Source organism: Dendropsophus ebraccatus, chromosome 4, assembly GCF_027789765.1.
Source record: "Dendropsophus ebraccatus isolate aDenEbr1 chromosome 4, aDenEbr1.pat, whole genome shotgun sequence".
Classification (NCBI taxonomy): domain Eukaryota; kingdom Metazoa; phylum Chordata; class Amphibia; order Anura; family Hylidae; genus Dendropsophus; species Dendropsophus ebraccatus.
The window spans coordinates 77,555,605-77,576,374 of NC_091457.1; the positions used below are offsets into that span (position 1 = coordinate 77,555,605).

The following is a 20,770-nucleotide window of genomic DNA, read 5'->3' on the forward strand; positions in this document are numbered from 1 at the left end:
ATGTAGTCAATCTGGCATTAGTGGAGGACACAACATACATACCCACATAGCCCCTAGTGTACCATGCGACCGTGTTCCCCTCATGTGCCGTGCCATCTCCCCCTCACGTACCATGCCACCGTGCTCGACTCATGTGCCGCGTGTCTCAGTATCTACCCCTCATTTACTGTGCCACTGAGTTCCCCCCATGCCATCCTCTAATCTGTTGCAGAACAACTTCCATTATGAGCTGCCAATAGGACATGATGGGAGTTGTAGTTCTGCAACCTGGATGGTCAAAGATGGAACCCATTCATCATGGGGAATGTCGGGCAGCAGCAGGAGGCCAGGGGCCTAAAATAGGACAGGATCTGAAAAATCATGACCTATTTTCTGGAACAGTCACCCTTCAGGAAAAATCCTGAAGGCTGTCCATGAGTAATGTAACTGATAAGAAATCCGGGTGGATTTTCCAGATGTGTGAGAGGGGCCCAAGCCCACACTGTGCAGGGAAAGAAGGGGAAAGAGAAATGGCTGTAGATGTAACCTAGTAGGCCACATCAATAAGTGGTGATTTTGGATGGTTGCACACAGGAAAGAGATGAAAAAAAAACACTTGACCCAACAACTAACTATATCTATCATTATATATATATATATATATATATATATATATATATATATATATATATATATATATATATATATATAATTACATACAAAGACAGTGACTTTAGACATTAGCTATATGGTAAAGTTACCTCGGAAATGTGGCTTCTAAATACACTGGTAGGTGGTGGGCACTTCACTATACAGTTTAGCAGGAACTGGCGGGCATTGCTGAAAACGATATTAGTATCAACCTGAAGAAACATGACAGCTTGAGAGTAAGTCCTAACGTATGAATGTAGGGTTATGTATCCACTGACCAATCACTGTACCTGATCCTTGAGTGGATTCTCATCTACAAAGAGCTGAACAAATCTTCCATACATCTCCAATGTAACCCACATAAAGTCCTGCTGCACTACTACCCTGTCCAATATAGCCACTGGAGCCAAACTGTAAGCAGAAGCAGAAATATAAGACATCTGCAATGTGGAAAACACAACCTACACCTTCTACAGATCTCACCTAAAGAAAGCCAGAGGGAGCAGGTTACAGAGCTCATCAGAGGCCATCTGGTGAAGAAGAATCATATCTGAGAATAAATGTATTTACATTAGCATTTATCATGTCATCTTATCCTGCCCGATGATGTTGAGCTCAGAGTTAATCTTTTAGAAAAACATTCTTTTAATAATAATCTTTCCTTTATTCTTATAGTGCCAACTTATACTATCAATTGCACATGTAATTGACCACCATAGAAAAAAAAAAAGCATGTGTCATAACTGTAAGGGCCCTAGTACACTGTGCAATAACCTGCCCAATCAGGCCAATTCGGCAAATTATCGCTCTGTGTAATGAAGTCAACAATCGATCAAAGAGCCGATCATCAGCTGATCATTGTTGTTTAACCCTTAGGGGACACAGCCAGTTTTCATTTTTGCGTTTTCGTTTTTCCCTCATTTTTCCACATATTTTTTCCGCAACTAATTGTACTTTGCTATGGCAGATGTAATTTTTGCCTAAAATGTGCAGGGACACCAGAAAAAAATTATGTGTGTTGTGAAATTGAAAAAAAAAAAAAAAATGCTTTTTTTTTTTTTTAATTTGGGGGGGGGGGGGGGGGGGGGTGTAAAACTGACTCGTTATATATGTTCCTTAAGTTGTTACGATTACAACGATATATAACATGTATAACTTTTATTTATTTGATTTGATGGCTTGTAAAAAATTAAAACCTTTTAAAGAAAATATATGTGCCTTAAAATCGCTCCATTCCCAGCCTTATAGCCCTTTTATCCTTTGGTCTATGGTGTGAGGTGTTATTTTTTGCGCCATGATCTTTCTATCGGTACCTTGCTTGCGCATATACGACTTTTTGATCGCTTTTTATTACAATTATTCTGGATTTGATGTGACCAAAAATGCCCAATTTTGCACTTTGGGATTTTTTTGCGCTGACGCCGTTTACAGTGTGAGATCAGGAATGTGATTAATTAATAGTTCGGGCGATTACGCACACGGCGATAGCAAACATGTTTGTTTATTTATTTATTTTTATTTATAAAATGGGGAAAGGGGGATGATTCAGACTTTTATTAGGGGAGGGATTTTGTGTTAAGAAAAATACATTTTTCTTTTACTTTACACATATACTAGAAGCCCCCCTGGGGGACTTCTAGTATATGCACTCTGATCTCTCATAGAGATCCATGCAGTATAGTTATACTGCATGAATCCATGAGATCGGTGTTCTATTGCTTTTGGCTGCTGCAGCCAAAAGCAATAGAATGCCGAGCCGGGATTAGCGGCATTACGGCGCAGACCCTGGCCCGGGATGGATGCGGGGATCGCCCCCCACCCCCACCCCCCGCAATCGCGCCGGGGGGAGCGATCCAGGGATGGAGATGAGCAAGTATTTAGAAGCAGCTGTCAACTTTGACAGCTGCTTCTAAGTACTTAATTAGCGGGCACGGCGATCGGACCGTGCCCACTAATAGCCGCGATCCCGGGCTACATGCGGCACCCGGGATCGCGGCAGTTCAGAGGGGGTTCGCCGCAAGACCCCCCTCTGAACTCCCATAGCGGCACGAGGACGTTCAGTAACGTCCTGGTGCAGCTATGGGTTAAACATGTTTAAAAATCATAGGCCACTGACAAGTGTCCGAGACAGCACCGACCGCCATTACTGTTAAAAACATGCCCTAAGTTACTTTCTGCTTAATAAACTGTATACAAAATGGTATCCTAAGGGGGCATTCAGACATCTGCAATTTAGCGGATGTTACGGATGGGGAAGGAATGTAATGGATTTGTTCCCCAACCGTCAGGATTAGAGATAAGCGAACCTGGAGCATGCTCGAGTCCATCCAAACCCGAACGTTCAGCATTTGATTAGCGGTGGCTGCTGAACTTGGATAAAGCCCTAAGGCTATGTGGAAATCATTGATATAGTCATTGGCTGTATTCATGTTTTCCAGACAACCTTAGAGCTTTATCCAACTTCAGCAGCCCCAGCTAATCAAATGCCAAACGTTCGGGTTTGGACAGACTCGAACCGGAACCCGGTTCGCTCATCTCTAGTCAGGATGTGTCAATATCATGCTGGCAGCGGGGAAACTCTTTGAATTGCTTGTAATATTTAATTTATAAAGAAAAGCTTTCAGGCCTCCCTTGAACCTGTTTATATTAAATATTTAGAGACAGTCCTGGTACCCGTATTATATAAACTATTACTGTACAGGAGCGGGTACTGCACATAATGGCCAGTTTTCTAAATTTCTGTCATTGTGAATTCTACTTCTAAACAGCAGCACATTTTGTGAGCTACTCATATCTATAGAGCTCCAGATTTTAGAAAGCGCAGAGGCTCGAAACAGTCATCAGGGACGCTAAATCTATTGAAGACTGCATACTGGTGAATGCATGAATTCGTTCATCTATTACAGCTACTCATATCTATGCAACATGAAGCAGAGCGTCCTACCTTGTCCCCTAAGCTCCTGTATCCAGTAGGGGAGATAATGCTGGCTCTCCTACTGGATATTAACTCCATGATCATAGATATGAGTAGCCCACAAAATGTGCTATTTACAATGAATTCACAATGACTAGAATTTAGAAAACTGACCACTGTGCTCACTCCTGTCCTATAATTTAAAACATGATGCAAAATCTGCAGGGTAAAAGATACCTAAGCCTTATTCAGGCAGCTTTAAAGTAACTAAAAGAACTGGACCATCCCTAGATCTATGGTGAGCTACATTTAGTGTGGCAGAACTGGAGGGTGTCTGGATTTTGCTGCTGTAGTACAGATACTAAAACAGGGCAGGTTATGGCTGTGTGCATGAGCTCTAACACTGAGGAGATCCTACAAGTCAGTTATTTCTACTTACGTTTTTCCTTTTTGGGCTGAAATGCTGTCATCCAGCTGCCCCCGCTTTCCTCCAGACACCTGATTATAGCTAAACAATTTTCTAGTCCATTTTGAGGTTTATCTCCTTCCTACCAAAAAATATAAGATAAATGCATTTTTAATTTGTAATGACCTGTGGACGTGTGTGATCATCGCATGACCAGGTTAAGTGTTTTTTCCTGAGTAACAGCAAAAAGGATCTTAAAAACCACAAGGAACTGATAAGAAAGTATAAGACTTTATTGAAAGGGCTTGTCCTGGTTTACAACATTAAAGGGGTACTCTTTGTAATATGTAGTATGCTTCAAATCACCTATCTGCCCCCCTTCCCTATCTTTTCCCCCTCAATTCCTCACCAGGAAGTGAAGTAAACTCATTCTTACCAAATGACAGGTTGCTTCAGGCTGCTCTGTGGAAGCCATTTTGTGACAATGACATTATCAAGAGGGAGGCGGGTCTAAGCCCTGTTAGGCCAGCCTCTCTTTGTCACATGACTCAGGTTGCTCAGCTCTAATTGGTTGAGCAAGATGTAAGCCATCTTACAGTTTTATGGTGCGTTCACACCTACAGGATCTGCAGCTGATTTTCTGCAGCAGATTTCATTCAAATAACTGAACACAGCATCAAATCTGCTGCAGATCCTATAGGTGTGAACGCACCCTTACAGAGTCAGTTAGACATCACAAGAGACAACGTGCATCATGGAAAAGCCCAAACCAGGAAGTAAAGAAAAAAATGAAGCCACCAACTGGAGCCCCAGATTTCTCCTCCCTGGGACCGGGTCCAGGAGCAAAACTTCCTGGAAGCGTTAAGTATGCCGGCTCCACCGGGGGGTTGGGCGGGCTCTGCCCTGACAGACGGAATAACAACAGGTTCTCTTTAATTATTAAGTTGGATGAACTGAGAATATGCAAGTCAGACCCTGTAAGTGAAGAATCACTTTGAAAGTACAATAATCTAGGTCCCCACCTTAAGTATTACAGGAATGAGATCCATGACAGAAAAAAACTCCAAAGAGTCCAAAACCTGCAGGAAAAAGAATGAGAAAATGGGTGCAGATAATGGTGTAGGTATATGCTTCCTTCTTTAAGGCACATTGGGGACAATCAAAACTAATGTAGAATAAGGTTGTTGACAACAGCAACATTGGCCCAGATTTATCAACTTGCCTGAACCAGAAACTGTTGTTTTGCCCATAGCAACTAATCATGTCTCATCTTCCTATTTTGAGTGAATCTTTCAGTTTATATATGTCTGTGCTTCAACAATGACAAAGCATTTAATCTCCTGTAAAAAAAAAGGAGTCTTTCCCGATCCTTTGTGAGCTGGAATACTTCCTCACTTCCCCTCCCACACCTGACTCCTTCTGACAGCAGAGATAGGAATGGGAAGGGGAACGAGGAGACATTTCAGGTTGAAGCAGATCAGATGTCATCAGATGGTAACACGTGTCTCCTTGACATAACAGCTAACTGTGTCAAAAGTTTGGAACTGAATTGCAGCTGACAGACTTTCTTTAACAAGCTCTGGTAAAGTCATTTTACCAATATGATTGGTGGCTATCGGCAAAACCAAACAGTTGTGACAGCAGGTAGATTGATAAATCTTGGCCAAACATTTGATAAATCTTCCCTGTAATGTGAACCTACTGACAAATTTTATGTTCACTTGCAATGCAACTATTTTAACACCAAATGGCGCCCATTTTACAGAAAATCATCACCACATTTCTCTTACCTTTACAGAATCTCTGCCAAGCAATAGTAAAATGTCCCCATGTCTAATCTTTTTCCTCCTGATGGAGAAATGCAGAAAGGCAGCCCAGAGCCACATGGGGTCAATGACAGGCAGAAATGTATGATGTGAAAGGCATCTTAGACACAAAGGGAAGACAGTTAGGTGACAGATCATCATCCCCATCACTGGATCCCCAACTTCATAGTCTCTCTAACCTGTCCACACTGTTATGAATTTCCCGCAGGGCCTCGACCTCTTTAGGCAGGTTTCCTCCAATCAGATGTTCCCACTGACACTCAATGGCTGGGCACAGCTGTGGCCACCAGAGCTTTAAAAAAAAAATATATATATATAATAATAAATTAAATCATAATTCAATGTTGCAGTGGACCTGTCTGCTAGAAATAGGGGTGTAAATAAGCTTATTGCTAGATAGGGCTAGTCATCAGGATTCTGGGGATACTGTACCTTTTTAATTTTAATTGTCTTCTCCACCGCTGAGATATAAGGCCTCAGTGGGGATCCGTGCCGCAATGATAGGAGGAGGATCGCAGCACGGATCCCCCAATAGAAGTGCAGCCCCCCGCCGTAGGGGTGTTAGGAGCACAGAAGATAACTATTCGCCTAGCCCCCCTGTGCCGGTGAACATGTGAGCCGGCCGGCACGGGGGGAAATAGGTGAGTAGTTGTTTTCTGGTGCTCAGTCTTCTCCGGTTGCTGGTTGGTGCGGGGGGGAAGGGGGGGGATGAGGAGGGGTATAATTGTTAAATCGAAAAAACGTGGAGAAGACTACAATGGTTGTAGATACTATGTCAACAATTTATACACAATTAAAACATAGGGTAAAAACATCAAAAGGTTTTTCAAAGCATACAAAAATACAAAAACAGCAGCATAAAATGTCCCAAGATGGATAACTGTGATTGCGAGCTGATGTTTGCAAAAGCCAATTTTACTCACGCTATCCGGCCGGATAAGCAGCTATAGTTCAAGAGCCTAGTCCATACGAATGGAACAACCAGATGGTATAATCCTCGGCAGCTGATCTCCCGGACGTCGTGCCGTGGCCACAGCACGTGATGTCCGCTCGTGGTATAATTGGTTGTTCAAGACGCAGAAGTACTCCCAACAGAGTCGTATTGGAATCACAGTTAAAGTAGATTCAGTAGGTGTATGATGGGGGTAGTTGTCCACCCGACTGTACTGTGCTAGACGCGTTTCGGAAACTCTCTTTCCATCCTCAGTAGCGAAATGGTTAATTCATTATTAAAGGAGACAATTTATAGTAACGGGAAAATAGAAAAAATGTATAACGAAGTAAAAAGCAAAAAGATGAATGGACGAATATGACCCAGGTCATATTCGTCCATTCATCTTTTTGCTTTTTACTTCGTTATACATTTTTTCTATTTTCCCGTTACTATAAATTGTCTCCTTTAATAATGAATTAACCATTTCGCTACTGAGGATGGAAAGAGAGTTTCCGAAACGCGTCTAGCACAGTACAGTCGGGTGGACAACTACCCCCATCATACACCTACTGAATCTACTTTAACTGTGATTCCAATACGACTCTGTTGGGAGTACTTCTGCGTCTTGAACAACCAATTATACCACGAGCGGACATCACGTGCTGTGGCCACGGCACGACGTCCGGGAGATCAGCTGCCGAGGATTATACCATCTGGTTGTTCCATTCGTATGGACTAGGCTCTTGAACTATAGCTGCTTATCCGGCCGGATAGCGTGAGTAAAATTGGCTTTTGCAAACATCAGCTCGCAATCACAGTTATCCATCTTGGGACATTTTATGCTGCTGTTTTTGTATTTTTGTATGCTTTGAAAAACCTTTTGATGTTTTTACCCTATGTTTTAATTGTGTATAAATTGTTGACATAGTATCTACAACCATTGTAGTCTTCTCCACGTTTTTTCTTTTTTTCCTTATTGTGGTTGTTGAAGTGCATTTGGTATACACTTTGGAGTGTGGACTCTGGTTGTAGGCGGTTCTAAGTGAGTGGGACGCTGTTTTTTCTTTTTTCTTTTTTCTTTTATAATTGTTAAATCATTCGAATTTATAACGATAATCGTTCTGTGTAATTGACGGCAACGAAAAATCGTTCGTATAGGTCGTTGATCGTTTATTTAGATCTGAACCTAAAACTATCGTTAATCGTTTGCTAATCGTTAGCTGTAATTCTAAATTCGTTCGCTCAAGTTCCGCGTTTTTTCACCAATTGTTCAGTGTAATAGCCCATTGTTCATAGTTTTTCTGGGATCAGAAGGAATAAACGATCATAGTAATGATCGTAACTATTATCGTTCTGTGTAATATGGTGAACGATTTAAGTTAACGATAAACAATCTTGTTTGAGATTGTTAATTGTTAGTCGTTAATCGTTAAAAATCGCTTAGTGTAATAGGACCCTAAGGGGATAAAAATAGTACGACCAGAATCATGACAACTAGCCCCGTCTAGCCATTGGCCTATTTACACACATGCTTTCCTGCTGACATGTCCACTTCAATGTCCAAACTAGCGACTACAGTGATGCCTCCCCATGTGCCAGTTACTGCACTGGATGCCCAGTAACTTTACAATAAAAATTTAAACTCATCACTCTCACACACAAAGCTCTGCAAAGTGCGGAACATCCTCACATCTGCCTCATCTCACCTTGACTGTATGCTATGTTCTACCATAGATCTAAAAATCTAAGATCTAAAACTAATTTAATGTAACATGTATGTACGATTTATTTGTCTTCTCTTACCATGAGAATATGTGTATGTTTTGTATAGCTCTTGTTATTCCAGGAATAAAACCTGTGCTGTAATTTGCAAAACATAGCATTTGTCTTGAAGAACATGAACAGTTGAAATATTTTTGTTTTTTCCTCCTCACATTCTAATAAGGCTTTTATTTTTCCATCTAAACAGCCATATTAGGGCATGTTTTTTTTGCGGTACCAGCTGTACTTTGTAATGACACCTTACCATAATGTATACTGCGAAAAAAAAAAATTGTAGCTGGTTGTTTTTACAGTGTTCACCATGTAATAAGAATTTCTTTAGCTTTTGGTATGCTTTACTACGTTTAAAAAAAAGTTTGTTTGTTTTTTAAATCGCAACAAGCTTTTATTGACCATATTCAGATTCCTTACATTTTTGTGGCACGATAAGTAGTTTTTATACATCGAGATAACCTTCCTTCAGCAATGCGCCCTTTTCTCCATCAATAAAAATAACTTCTCTGTGGAATTCTGACTGACTGCGGGCAAGCTGGGGATTGCATCACGCTGCCATCATCTTTCCCCAGCTAAATCTTCTGATCCGGGCAGATCTCAGCAGTCAGACCCACTCTGATCAATAACATGTCATGATGACATGTTGAAAGTTAGTTTTAGTGAAAAGTATGCTTTAAGCATTACTGACAACATCAGTTCACAGTGAAGGGGAGATAAAGGGGAAAGGGGATACTGCCCCTACAGCAATCTCGATGCGCACACTTTGAAAAGACCTTCAATGCAAGGGTCCGCAATACAAAATGTACAGTCTGCCAGGAAACAGGACATCTCAGACTAAAATTCACACTGTCTGCCAACAGCAAAATATCTAGAAGAACACACACAACATATGATCCCATCACTGCCGATGCATATGTCAATGGACGTGCATAACCCTGCAGGACTGTATCCAAATGAACCCTCATAAGTAATGCCAGCCACCACAGATAAATATATGCATATACTACAGTTATGGATATTAAGCCCAGATATACTGTACGTTCAGTTTAGATACACATAGCAGGGCTTGCTCCTAAGCCTGTGCAATGCCCAAGGGGCACCAGCAATACTGTACTTACGTATAACAAGAGAAAGCCTTGGAACAATTTAAGATCCCCCCACAAGGATTGGCAAAACATACCGCAGCAGAGGTAAGTATGATAGGACATTGAGAACGAGCAGAATGAAGTATAGAATTCACTGCGCTATTCGGATCCTTACATTGTGTACTGGCCCCCAGCAGACCCTACAGAAAAGCAAAGGAATGTTATCTGTAATCCCAAGAAAGAAAGAACAAGCTTAACAAGCTTAAGCCGTACCTTACCCTAAAAAAGTGGGCAGTGATGTCATACGGTAGAGCATACCCTCGCTGGCCAATGTTTTTCTGTAATAGAGGAAGAGGTCTTATAATGTTAAATCTGTGGATGTAGTTCCAAAAACCAAGCAGATTATTATCTCACCAATTCTTTGTTGATGAATCTGAAGAAGTCCTCACAGTCTAAACTTGTGGATTCTTTATCAAAAGTTGTGCCGATCAGGAATGTAGATGGGAGTCCAAGGAGAATCCTATATAGAGAAAATAGGAGTAATCTGGCACAGCATCTATGAAACCAGTCGTACTGTGTCATTGTCATATTATTAACCCTTTCACATCAGCAATCGGTATATATACATTCCTCTATAGCAATTGCACCATTTAAGGTAGCCAGTGACAGGACAAGCTCCTGTCACTGACTGATCAGGACCCCCGGAGCCATGCTTGTCACTTGTACTGATGAGCAGACCGACGAGCAGGGGTAAGCCACTTACGTTCATCCTGTCGGATTGTCTATCTGTGTATAGCATCTGCTCTCAGGCAGGCTCTATGCATAGATCACTGATAACATTGATCTATGCTATGGCATACCATAGATCAGTATATGCAATCTAATGATTGCATGTTTTAAAGTGAATAAAAGTGTTAAAAAATTTAACAAAAAAGTTTTTAAAAGTATTAAAAACCATAATACCACCCCCCATAGAAGTTAGACATCCTTGCCCATTATAAAAATAAAAATATTTTAAAAAAATAAACACACCAGGATTTTTTTTTATTAAATATCAGAAAAAAACATATCCAAACTTTTCTTTTAAACCACTATGATATTAATAAAAACTGGAGATCATGGTGCAAATAATGACACCCCAACCAACCCTGTAAGTGGAAAAATAAAAGCGCTATGGCACTTAGAAGGCGGTAAAGAACATTGCATTAATTTGACCCGGACATCTGTGCATCAATGGGCTCTGTCTTGAATGGGTTAAAAGGCAGTTAACATACTGTGTACCCAAAGGGTCAAATTAAGCCACTAACGCCTCTCAACTTAAGCCTACCTGGAACACATGGCTAATTCTTCTTGTCTTCTAAGTTGGTCACTCATTCCCCTAATGCCAGAAGAAACTTCAAACCTTCGATTGAAGATGTTGAAAAGGAAAGTCAACCTGAGATTGCATGAACGTGACTGAGTGAACAAATCACAGACCAACTCCTGTATGATGAGGGAAAAACAAAACAGTCATTTAAATAGAGATAAAATAAACTAAATAGAGTCTATAGGACAAGATAACAAAGAGCTCTCCACTATAGAGAATTACATTTCTATGAGGCAGCAGTGGCTGGTAAGTAATCTTAAAGCTGGAGCGACCAAATCTGGGAACCCTGTGCAATGAAATGTCAAGTTCTCCAGAGAGAGATGCACTTTGGAGTTGCTCATGATTTTGGCTACCAGATGAGGGTTCTCAAAAGTGCCCCAACCTTCCTTTTAAAGGGGGGAAGAAGAAAAGGTCCTACCTGTTCCGCTCTCCGACAATCCATGTCCTCCCATTGGCGGTCCAAAAAGGGGGTGCATGTTGTGAGTGGGTGAAACCACAAATGCATGCGATGGTTAATAGCTGGCCAATGTTACGGCAACATTAGACAGCTACTGAACATTGCATGCAGCGTGGTTTTACCTGCACCCAATGCTCTCAAACATAGACCCATCCCCTTCTGAGGTGGCCAGTGGGAGAAAGTGGAGCATTGGGGAGTGGAACAGATAGGGCTCCCCGCATCACCCCTTTAATGCGTCAGGAAGACACATCATTAAAGAGATATTCTCATTTCAACTAATATAATTAAAATAGTAAGGCTCATCAAGTTGAATAATTTTGCATATACATTCATTTAACAAAGATGTCTTCCTCTCCTGATATATAGGCATTTCAAGAGAAGGAGGCAAGTTTGCTAAACTAATATGTAATGAATACTGACTCAATTTCCAGTGCTGGGGTCTTGGGTTCACAACCCACCAAGGGAAACATCTGAAAGCAGTCTGTATTGTTCTCCCCATGTTTGCGTGGGTTCCCACCAGATACTCAAGTTTCCTCCCACAGTCCAAACACATACAGACAGATAATAAGAATTTACACTGAGCCCTAATGGAGACAATTTGAGCAATGACAAGCTATGTAAAACACTACAGAATAACTTGGTGCTATATAAATACAGGGATTTAAAAAAAAAAAAAAAAAACTTGACTAGCCCTACAAGTTTAAGTGTTAGTTGAGATAAAAATACCCCTTCAAACCCTACCTGTAAACGACAAAGGATGCCTGCAGTCCCTGTGTTAGTGTGTGCCAGGGGACTACCGGTTACAAGTTCACATCTAAAGGGAAAGCAGAACTGATAAAATAGACACATAAAAACATTATGTAGGCACATCATCATACAAGGATAAACATTCAAGTTCTGACCTGGAGCAAAATTGTAGCACAGTATCAACTATCGTGGAACATGCAATCTCCAAATTATTTCCAAAGCCGCTCTTTACAGAGGATTTGGGGAGAAAGTAGAAATTCAAAGCCCAACGTTGGTACTGCTGCCTGCAGAGAGAGCACATGTGATTAGGCAGATACAATAACTGGTATACATGCATTAATTTTTATGGTCATACTTGCCTCTCAGTGTCACATAAAGGATCCTTATCCGAACCAAGGTTCATTTCCCACAATAGCCAGTCTCTAAAAGATAACTGCAAAGAAATAGTATTACAATACAGTGAAAAGCCAACAGTACATATATATTTGGTACCACTAAAGATATATGGGGGTTGCCACTTAACCAATTGGTGTCCCTTACACCATTCAAAAAGTACTCAGATTAGTTAAAGCGGCACTATCAGCAGGTTCTTCCCAGAAAACCTGCTGATATGCAGTAGTAGCTATGTATGTCAGTAATACATAGCCACTACTTTCACCCCTCTCGGCCCCCGCATTGTTTCTAAAAACGCTAAATGCTCTTATGCAAATTACTAGCATAAGAGCATTTAGGGCGTTGCTCTGGGCCAGAGAGCATCGTCGCGCTCCGCCCAGCCCGCCCACTACGCATATTCATATACGCATAGTGGGCTGGATACACGCCGACTGTGCATGGAAGCAGGGCCGGGCACCCCCGCAGATGAAGCAGTACAGGACCCCTTCACCTGCTCCGGGCGCCGCCACTACCTCCTCCAATGCTGCCATCAGCCTCTGCTTGCGGGACCTCGGGGCATCAGTCATGTGCCCGCTGTGCACTCCTGGCCTGTCCGGCTTGTGCACTGAGGACCCGCCCCCACCGAGGCTTCTGCCAGTCGCTGCTCCCGGAGTTGTGAGCCCGGACACAGCGGCTGGCAGTGCCCAGCGCGGTAGGAGTTACATGGAGTGGCTGTAGTTGTGGCCGCTGCAGTCGCCCCCTCTCTGCGCCCGGCCATGTGCTCTGCCAGGTGGCGGCTGATCTTCTGTCTGGGCTCACAACTCCGGGAGCAGCAACTGTCAGAAGCCCCGGTGGGGGCGGGTCCTCAGTGCACAAGATGGACAAGCCAGGAGTGCACAGCGGGCACATGACTGATGCCCTGAGGTCCCGCAAGCAGCGGCTCATGGCAGCATTGGAGGAGGTGGTGGCGGCGCCCAGAACAGGTGAAGGGGTCCTGTACTGCTTCATCTGCGGGGGAGGGCTGCCAGCCCGGTGCCCGGCCCTACTTCCCTGCACAGTCGGCGTGTATACAGCCCACTATGCGTATATGAATATGCATAGTGGGCGTGCTGGCTGGGGCCCCGCTTTAATATTGCATCGCTCGTTCAAGCAGCCCATTAAAGTCAGCGGACACATCATGATCTTTCAACATGTTGAAAGACTACGATCAGCATCGACGTGCATCGTACTATTACACTAAATGATTATCAGTAATCATCCAAGTAAGGCCAATAATTGTTCAGTGTAACAGGGCCTTTTCTCAATACTGACCACAAAAGGCTCCAGTGTTATCAGTTGCTGTGAATGGTGCCACAGGCTGACTGCTGCATCCTTCCAGCTTGTTGAGGGAAAGAGCACTGAGGAATAAAGTACAGCAATATCCTCTACTTCATCTATCAATCCTTCTCTGGCTTCCAGGACCAGCCTAGGCAACAGATGATGTAGCTGTAAGCAGAGGAAAAATAAATTTAGGACAAATAGCAACAGCAGGCAAAACTGACATGCCATATTGACACATAGCCTTAGCTCTGAACCCCACTAGTTTATTCAGGGCCACAACTCTCATCCAGTTAGTTTGTCCTCATTCTTCAGCCTTGGCTTTGCTAGATAGTTTCCTTTTTTTCTCACTTTCTCAATTTTCCATTAGCAATTCTGTTTCTTATTGTTAACCTTTTGTTGACTTCTTTTGTTGCTCCTACTACTGCATACAAACTGAATAGCCTACAGGATGGATATAGCCTATACAGTAAGGGTGGTATTACACGGGCCGATAATACCTGTAAACGATTGCCGATCTGCTAGATCGTCGCATGTTAACTGGGCCTATTACACGGCCCGATAATCGTTTAACAAGGGCTGCAAGGACATTGTTACCGATGTCTACATACATTACCTATCCATGCTCCAGGGCTGCTTCTGTGGTCCGCTTCTCCCCAGGTCCCGCATGTTCTAGCTTCAGAGTGGCTTGTCAGCTGACAGGCCGCTCAGCCAATCACAGGCCGGGACCGCTGTGGCCTGTGATTGGCCGGGCGGCCTGTCAGCTGACAGGCCGCTCTAAAGCTAGAGCGAGAGGGACCCGGGGAGAAGACCGCAGGAGCTATTACTAGCTATGTAGCGGTGCGCGGTCGGCGCCCAGCGAAAATCGGTCAGAACCTATATCAACGATCAGCCGATGATCGTTGTCATCGGCTGATCGTTGTATTTATTACATGGAGCGATAATCGGCCGAATCGGGCCGATTATGATTCCGTGTAATAGTACCCTAAGAGCAAAGACTTTTCCTGTTTAGCATCACCTCTAAGCAGGAGAAGCCTATACTCATGGTTTCTTTGTCCCTCAATGATCTCAAGGAGAAAAGGATTTTTCAGTGAGTACTCACAAAATCCTGTTTTCTACTCAAACATAGGCCTAACATAAAATTAAAATAAATTACCTTCCGAATAAATATGGGGGAGATACAGTCCAGCGAAGCCCCTGGGGAGAGTAGTGAGAACCTACAGCAAGCATAGGAAACTGCTGCCGTGCAGAACCTGAAATGTAAGGTCAGATCATCAGTCTGCTAACTGTAGTATTCCAAGATTTGTGTAACTCCTAGTATGCCCTGTGAGGTATAGTTTTACAATCCGCTGACCCAGTCAGTGATAAATTCCCCTTGATAGCTGGAAGTTCGGGTATCAATGGAGGTGATCAGGCTGAGATGGTAATGTGCGCAACCTCAACTGGATTATACTGGGGGTCACAGGCATTACTGTCACACCATGGCTTTCTCCATGGCGCCAGTTAGGTCAGCGGATGTGGTGACCGGTACCATTTAAAGTGACACTTTATTTTATATCATACCTCATGATGCTTGTTCCAGTAATAAGTGAGCCCTGGGCAACCTTCACGGCCGCAGCACCACTTAGCCCCCGCACATTGCCACTGTATGCTCCGCCCCCTTCGTGACTTCATAAGGGCATAGGCCCTGCCCCCTCCACACCCATTGGTATGGGCCGACCTAAAGGGGGAGGTGCCTATGTGGTGATGATGTCACCGAGGGGTGGGGCCTATGGTTGCAATGTGGGTGGGGCTAAGTGGTGCTGCGGCCAAAAAGCCCCTCCCAGATAGCACAATCCACAGATGATTAAAGATTCATTTTTACTGGAACAAGCACCATGATGTATGATATAAAATAAGGTAAGAAAACTGCAAAAATCTACCCTTTACACCTGGGTAGAGAAGTCATAATGCAAAAAAGGGGGTGACAGTGTCACTTTAATGTTGAAGGCCATTTCTTCAATAATTCAAGTAATAATTCATAGCAACTGATAATAATTCTAGTGCCATAATGTCCAGCAATGCTATAAAATGAAAGCTTACACCAGCTTCTGTTTTACACAGTTTGATAAATCTTGGCCTAAGTCTATTAGTGACAGACACTCTCAGCTGCACAGAGCACTTACCTAAGAATTACCGAGACAGACTTCATACACTGGGGGTTTAGTACCAGCTCCCAGAAGGATTCTAGTGCATTCACTTCCTTGTTTGTTGTAAGCAGTGCCCGGCACTCATGGACGTGAACAGAGAAAACAGCAAGTCCAACCACATGTGGATCTTTCAGGAGTCCTGCCTATAATTCAGCAGCGTATAAAAGGAAGAATAATTATACCCAGATATCATCCATCAAAATCAATTGTATCTGTTGGCATCAAATACATGTGGTTCTGACATTTTTTCATTTGTCATGAGAAATGACATGACCAAAGCAAACAAAAACATATGTGCACTTGTTTTGTTTACAAGTTAAAAAAAAAACGTCCACACAAGAAGTGTGTGAAGGAAGCCTAACTAATTTATCCAAGGGGTGTACCTGCTGGCACATCAGCTGCAGGGTCCTACTTAGCACTGCATAAAGAGCTCTGGGATGACCACACAGCATCTTTACATATAAGGAGGCCCATGGTCCTTGTCTACAAAGATAAAATAAGAAGGTTATATCTTGAACACAGCCCAAACAATTTGGTCTCTTTATTTTACACAGAACTGCACAACCTCTATTAAGTAAAGGACCTTTTATATGTTCCGAATATTGCCAGCTAGTGTTCCTTGGAACGCTCATTAACCCAGCAAGTGATCAGCTGACAAGTGAACATCGCTGTTAGGCTGATGAGATCGCGTGTGTGTGTCTGACAAAATCATTATTGGCCGCACATCTCTCTGTCTAAAAAGAAGAGGTGTGGCTGATAACGTACAGTACGTAATGGCCGCAAATGATGTGGCATAGTTCATGAGGACAGGAAGCTGAATTAGCCGCGCAGTGTAAGCACTGCAATTTAGTGCAGATCTAACTGGCGCTCATTTGCAGCCATATATCAGGCCTTACATCTAATAAGCTTATAATGAAATATTCTGCACCTTTCTTTCTTTAACATTGTGTTACAATTTACCTACTATAGGCAATCCTCTGTGAGATAACTAGCCTGCAGTGGTATATTGTAGCAAGCTTATAGCAAAGGACTAGGATTTAAACTGCTGATGTTTGCTCAAAGGGGTACGGGCAGGGGACTTTTTTTTACATGCCTATGACGCTGTAGGCCCACTGAGCCACAGCGGCTACAGCAGTGTCCCGCCCCAGTGGCTGAATGGGCCTGCAATATCATGACCCCAGGACCCAGAAGCAGTCAAACAGCGGGAAGGAGCAATAAGATAGCGCCATCGGCGGCATGGAAGCGTTTTTATTTTCACACATACCATCCCTGGGCATATCTTTATAAAAATTGCACAAGCCAAAAAGACAGAAATGGCTGCACATCGCACCCATGGCTGACACGAAAGCTTGTTCAGCTACATTTAAAACCAACATCAGAAGTTAGTATATAATTTGGCCAAACCATATTGCCTCATGTACCTGTGGCTAGCACTCGTGCTGTGTAAGACCCATGTGATCCAAATTAGCAGGAAGCACCTGTGTACATAAGGGGAGGATCTCCTAGTATTCTCCCATTCTACCTGCAGAGGAATGGAGAGAGGTAAGAGCTTGTTCACACTTGTGTTGCTTGGCGTTCACTTTTTCCGCCAGTGGCGCCTGCGGGGTTTGGGGTGCCCTTTTGGGTCTGGTCCTGTGACAATGGGGTTGCAGGGCCATTCCGTGGCCCCTCTTCTCTGCTTGTGCACGTTTTGCGGGGATTGTGGTCGCTGACCGGCACAGTGATGATGTTTGGTTAGGGACTCATGTGTATCAGAAGACCTGCACGTGGTACATGAGGCAATATGGTTTGGCCAAATTATATACTAACTTCTGATGTTGGTTTTAGATGTAGCTGAACAAGCTTTCGTGTCAGCCATGGGTGCGATGTGCAGCCATTTCTGTCTTTTTGGCTTGTGCATATCTTTATAAAAATCCCTTGCCCAGCGTACTCCTTTAACTAAACTAGATAAAAATAAAGTAAAACACCAAGTATAGTTCCACAATTCCAATAAACAGCTGACCTAACTATTCATATAGAAAGAAGAAAATCTGCATAAAGATGAGAAGTAGTCATTACATGTTGTACACCTTTCAGGGCACTCTGTCACCTTTCTACAACAACTATGCGTGCCAGTAGGGGGCACAGCAGGAGCTCTGAGTGGCACAGATCTGTCACTGAGTGACATAGTTACCACCAGCTTTATTTATTTGTCCCAATAGTAGGCTTTACTACCTGTCAGGGGGATTGGCACTGAAGGACACCATAACACATTGGAAAAAGAATGTGAGAATCAAATCAGCAGCCTGCAAAAGAATAAACAATAATGTAAAAGTCAGAAAGACGTGAAAAAAGGGGGCAATCAAACGTCCAGCTCACCATCAGTTCCTGAGGCTCAAGCTCCTTCACAGATTTAGTAAAAAGAGATGGTGTCACAGAAAGTGTGTCCGTGTTAACGCTTCCCACTACTGACACCAATCTGTCAGAGATCACAGCCATCTGAGATGAGATCTCTGAGGGGGAAAACATTTATGTAAAGGTTATAACATTTATGTAAAGGTTATAAAGAAAGAGTGTTCAGTGCTGTGTAATATATAATTTTATGGGGCGAAAAAACAGACAGGACCGCACAACTTATCACTGATCCTCTGCTTCTCAACACAATACTTACTAACATCAGGAGTAAGTTTACAATTTCATCAAATTGTATAAGCCCACACACCACTTCACAGTTCCTGATTCACATGGGTCCCTAACCTAAAAAATGGTGCAGAGCCACCAATGCTAAACAGCAGCAGTGCCCAGGGAGGGAGTGACCCAGCTGTCTAGCTCAAGTCAAACTGTAAACCAAATCCTGGTGTTAGTAGTTATTGTGCTGAGAAGCAGAGCATGAGTAATAATGTGCGGCCATGTCTGTTTTTCTCCCCCTGAAATTAATTATAACTTTCCATTATGGATGCATTGAAGCAATAAAAAGGGGGTTTACAGAGGTGGCATAACCATTAACATCTGGTCATTACATACCATCATATCGCTTTGGATCTGTAATAAGGGGTCTCAGCTCCCACAGTGCTGCCTGTAACCTGGCAAATGGCTCCTCATTCAGAGACATATCCATCTTCTCATTTCCTAATAATCAGTTCAAGAAATCCCATAAAGATACACAATGCTGTATTCAGAGAAACAAAAACTGCACATTTCCCACTTAAAAGGGTTATTTAGGATTAGAAAAAACTGCCACTTTTTGCAGAAACAGCACCACCCCTCTCCTCAGGTTGTGTGAGATATTAAAATTCAGCTCCGTTCACTTTAATGGAGCTAAACTGCAAAACCCACATCCAAACGGCCATGCTTTTTTTTTTTAGCCTAGATAACCTCTTAGAATATATTATGGCAGGCAAGCAACAGTGAATTTACAGCAGTATATAAATAAGAATCCAAAATGGAGAGAGAGGAGCGGCTGCACATCACACCTATGGCTGATACTAATGCTGCTAAGCTTTTTTTAAAAAAAACTACTTTAGGATGTTGGAATATTAATTGATCAAGCCATATCTCCCCGTGTACCAACGTGCAGGTCTCCTGGTTCACACAGGTTCCTACGCTAACTCCACACTGTGTCGGTCAGTGAGAAGCATTAGTATCAGCCATAGGTGTATCGCTATTTTCTCTTTTTGTCCGTATTTTACATTTCTCCCTTTTCTCAGTGTTGGCACTCCTCCTGTAAGACCCACATGACCGCAATTAGCAGGAGACACCTGTGCACACATGACTTGTACCTCCTATCCTTCCCATTCTACCTGCTGGAGTGTGGTGAGTGTTTTAGACCTTGTTCACACTTGTGTTGTTTGGTGACAGCCTTCTCCGCCGGCGGTGCCTGCTGGGATTTACGGGGGCCTCTGGGTACTGGTCCTGTGGCAGTGGGGTTGCAGGGCCGTTCTATGGCCCCCCTTCCCTGTTTGTGCAAGCCTTGCAGGGATGGCGGTCGCTGACTGACACGGTGGTGAGTTAGTGTAGGGACCCATGTGAGCCAGGAGACCTGCACGCTGGTACATGGGGCAATATGGTTTGATCAAATTATATACCAACATCCTGGAGTTGGTTTTTAAATGTAGCTGAGAAGCATTAGTATCAGCCATAGGTGTGAGGTGCAGCGCTATTTTCTCTTTTTGTCCATATAAATAAGAATGCTATAGAAAAGCTGCAATTTTCCAAAATAAGTGAATATAGTGCAGAATAAAATACACAGATAGACATGCCTGATGGCCATATACAACAATCATATGTCTTGTAATATGCTGTGATTACTGATATTGTTTTTAGTTTATAGTTTTAAAAATATATTATGGCCCAGATGAACTAATGAATCTTCTCCCAAATTCTGCACAATTATCCATTTTAGATTCTTTTGAGAGACGTTTTTTCACCAGGTCTAAACTTCTGGCAAAATTCTGCAAATGTGATGTCATTAATTGATCCCTCCCAGAGAAGTGGAGGGGGTGTAGGGAAGTGTGAAGGACGTGTGCGTGAACACCAGAATACCCTTGCTGCCAGGTCTCAGGTCCTACAACTGGTGGTGTGCTCTCAGTTATACTGTACACAGATACAACTGAGATCAACTGAGATAAACCCTCTGATATCTATCCTACAGCCAACAACAAATACACTGAACTATCCAGGGATTAAGTCCAATTTTCTCTAACTTTTCTATAAGCTTTTTATGGGGAATGGTGTCCAGATAGGCAATATTCACTGCACCACCTACATACATT

At 42.9% G+C, this 20,770-nt stretch overlaps 1 protein-coding gene across 1 annotated transcript in view; it reads right to left on the minus strand.

The window, feature by feature from the left end:
* FANCA (FA complementation group A) overlaps positions 1–20,770 on the minus strand; it is a 63,498-nt gene that overhangs the window by 2,294 nt on the left and 40,434 nt on the right. Inside the window, exons 22-42 of the mRNA XM_069967894.1 lie at positions 19,023–19,127; positions 18,378–18,511; positions 18,234–18,304; positions 16,403–16,502; positions 15,996–16,162; positions 14,987–15,083; positions 13,825–13,998; positions 12,497–12,574; positions 12,297–12,421; positions 12,136–12,208; positions 10,899–11,053; positions 9,986–10,091; positions 9,850–9,909; positions 9,667–9,771; positions 5,956–6,068; positions 5,741–5,876; positions 4,973–5,029; positions 3,984–4,092; positions 1,114–1,180; positions 921–1,041; positions 741–842 (exon numbers count right to left, since the gene is read on the minus strand). Of these exons, the coding sequence (XP_069823995.1) occupies positions 741–842; positions 921–1,041; positions 1,114–1,180; positions 3,984–4,092; positions 4,973–5,029; positions 5,741–5,876; positions 5,956–6,068; positions 9,667–9,771; positions 9,850–9,909; positions 9,986–10,091; positions 10,899–11,053; positions 12,136–12,208; positions 12,297–12,421; positions 12,497–12,574; positions 13,825–13,998; positions 14,987–15,083; positions 15,996–16,162; positions 16,403–16,502; positions 18,234–18,304; positions 18,378–18,511; positions 19,023–19,127 (2,255 nt within the window). The remainder of the gene's footprint in view (positions 1–740; positions 843–920; positions 1,042–1,113; positions 1,181–3,983; positions 4,093–4,972; positions 5,030–5,740; positions 5,877–5,955; positions 6,069–9,666; positions 9,772–9,849; positions 9,910–9,985; positions 10,092–10,898; positions 11,054–12,135; positions 12,209–12,296; positions 12,422–12,496; positions 12,575–13,824; positions 13,999–14,986; positions 15,084–15,995; positions 16,163–16,402; positions 16,503–18,233; positions 18,305–18,377; positions 18,512–19,022; positions 19,128–20,770) is intronic.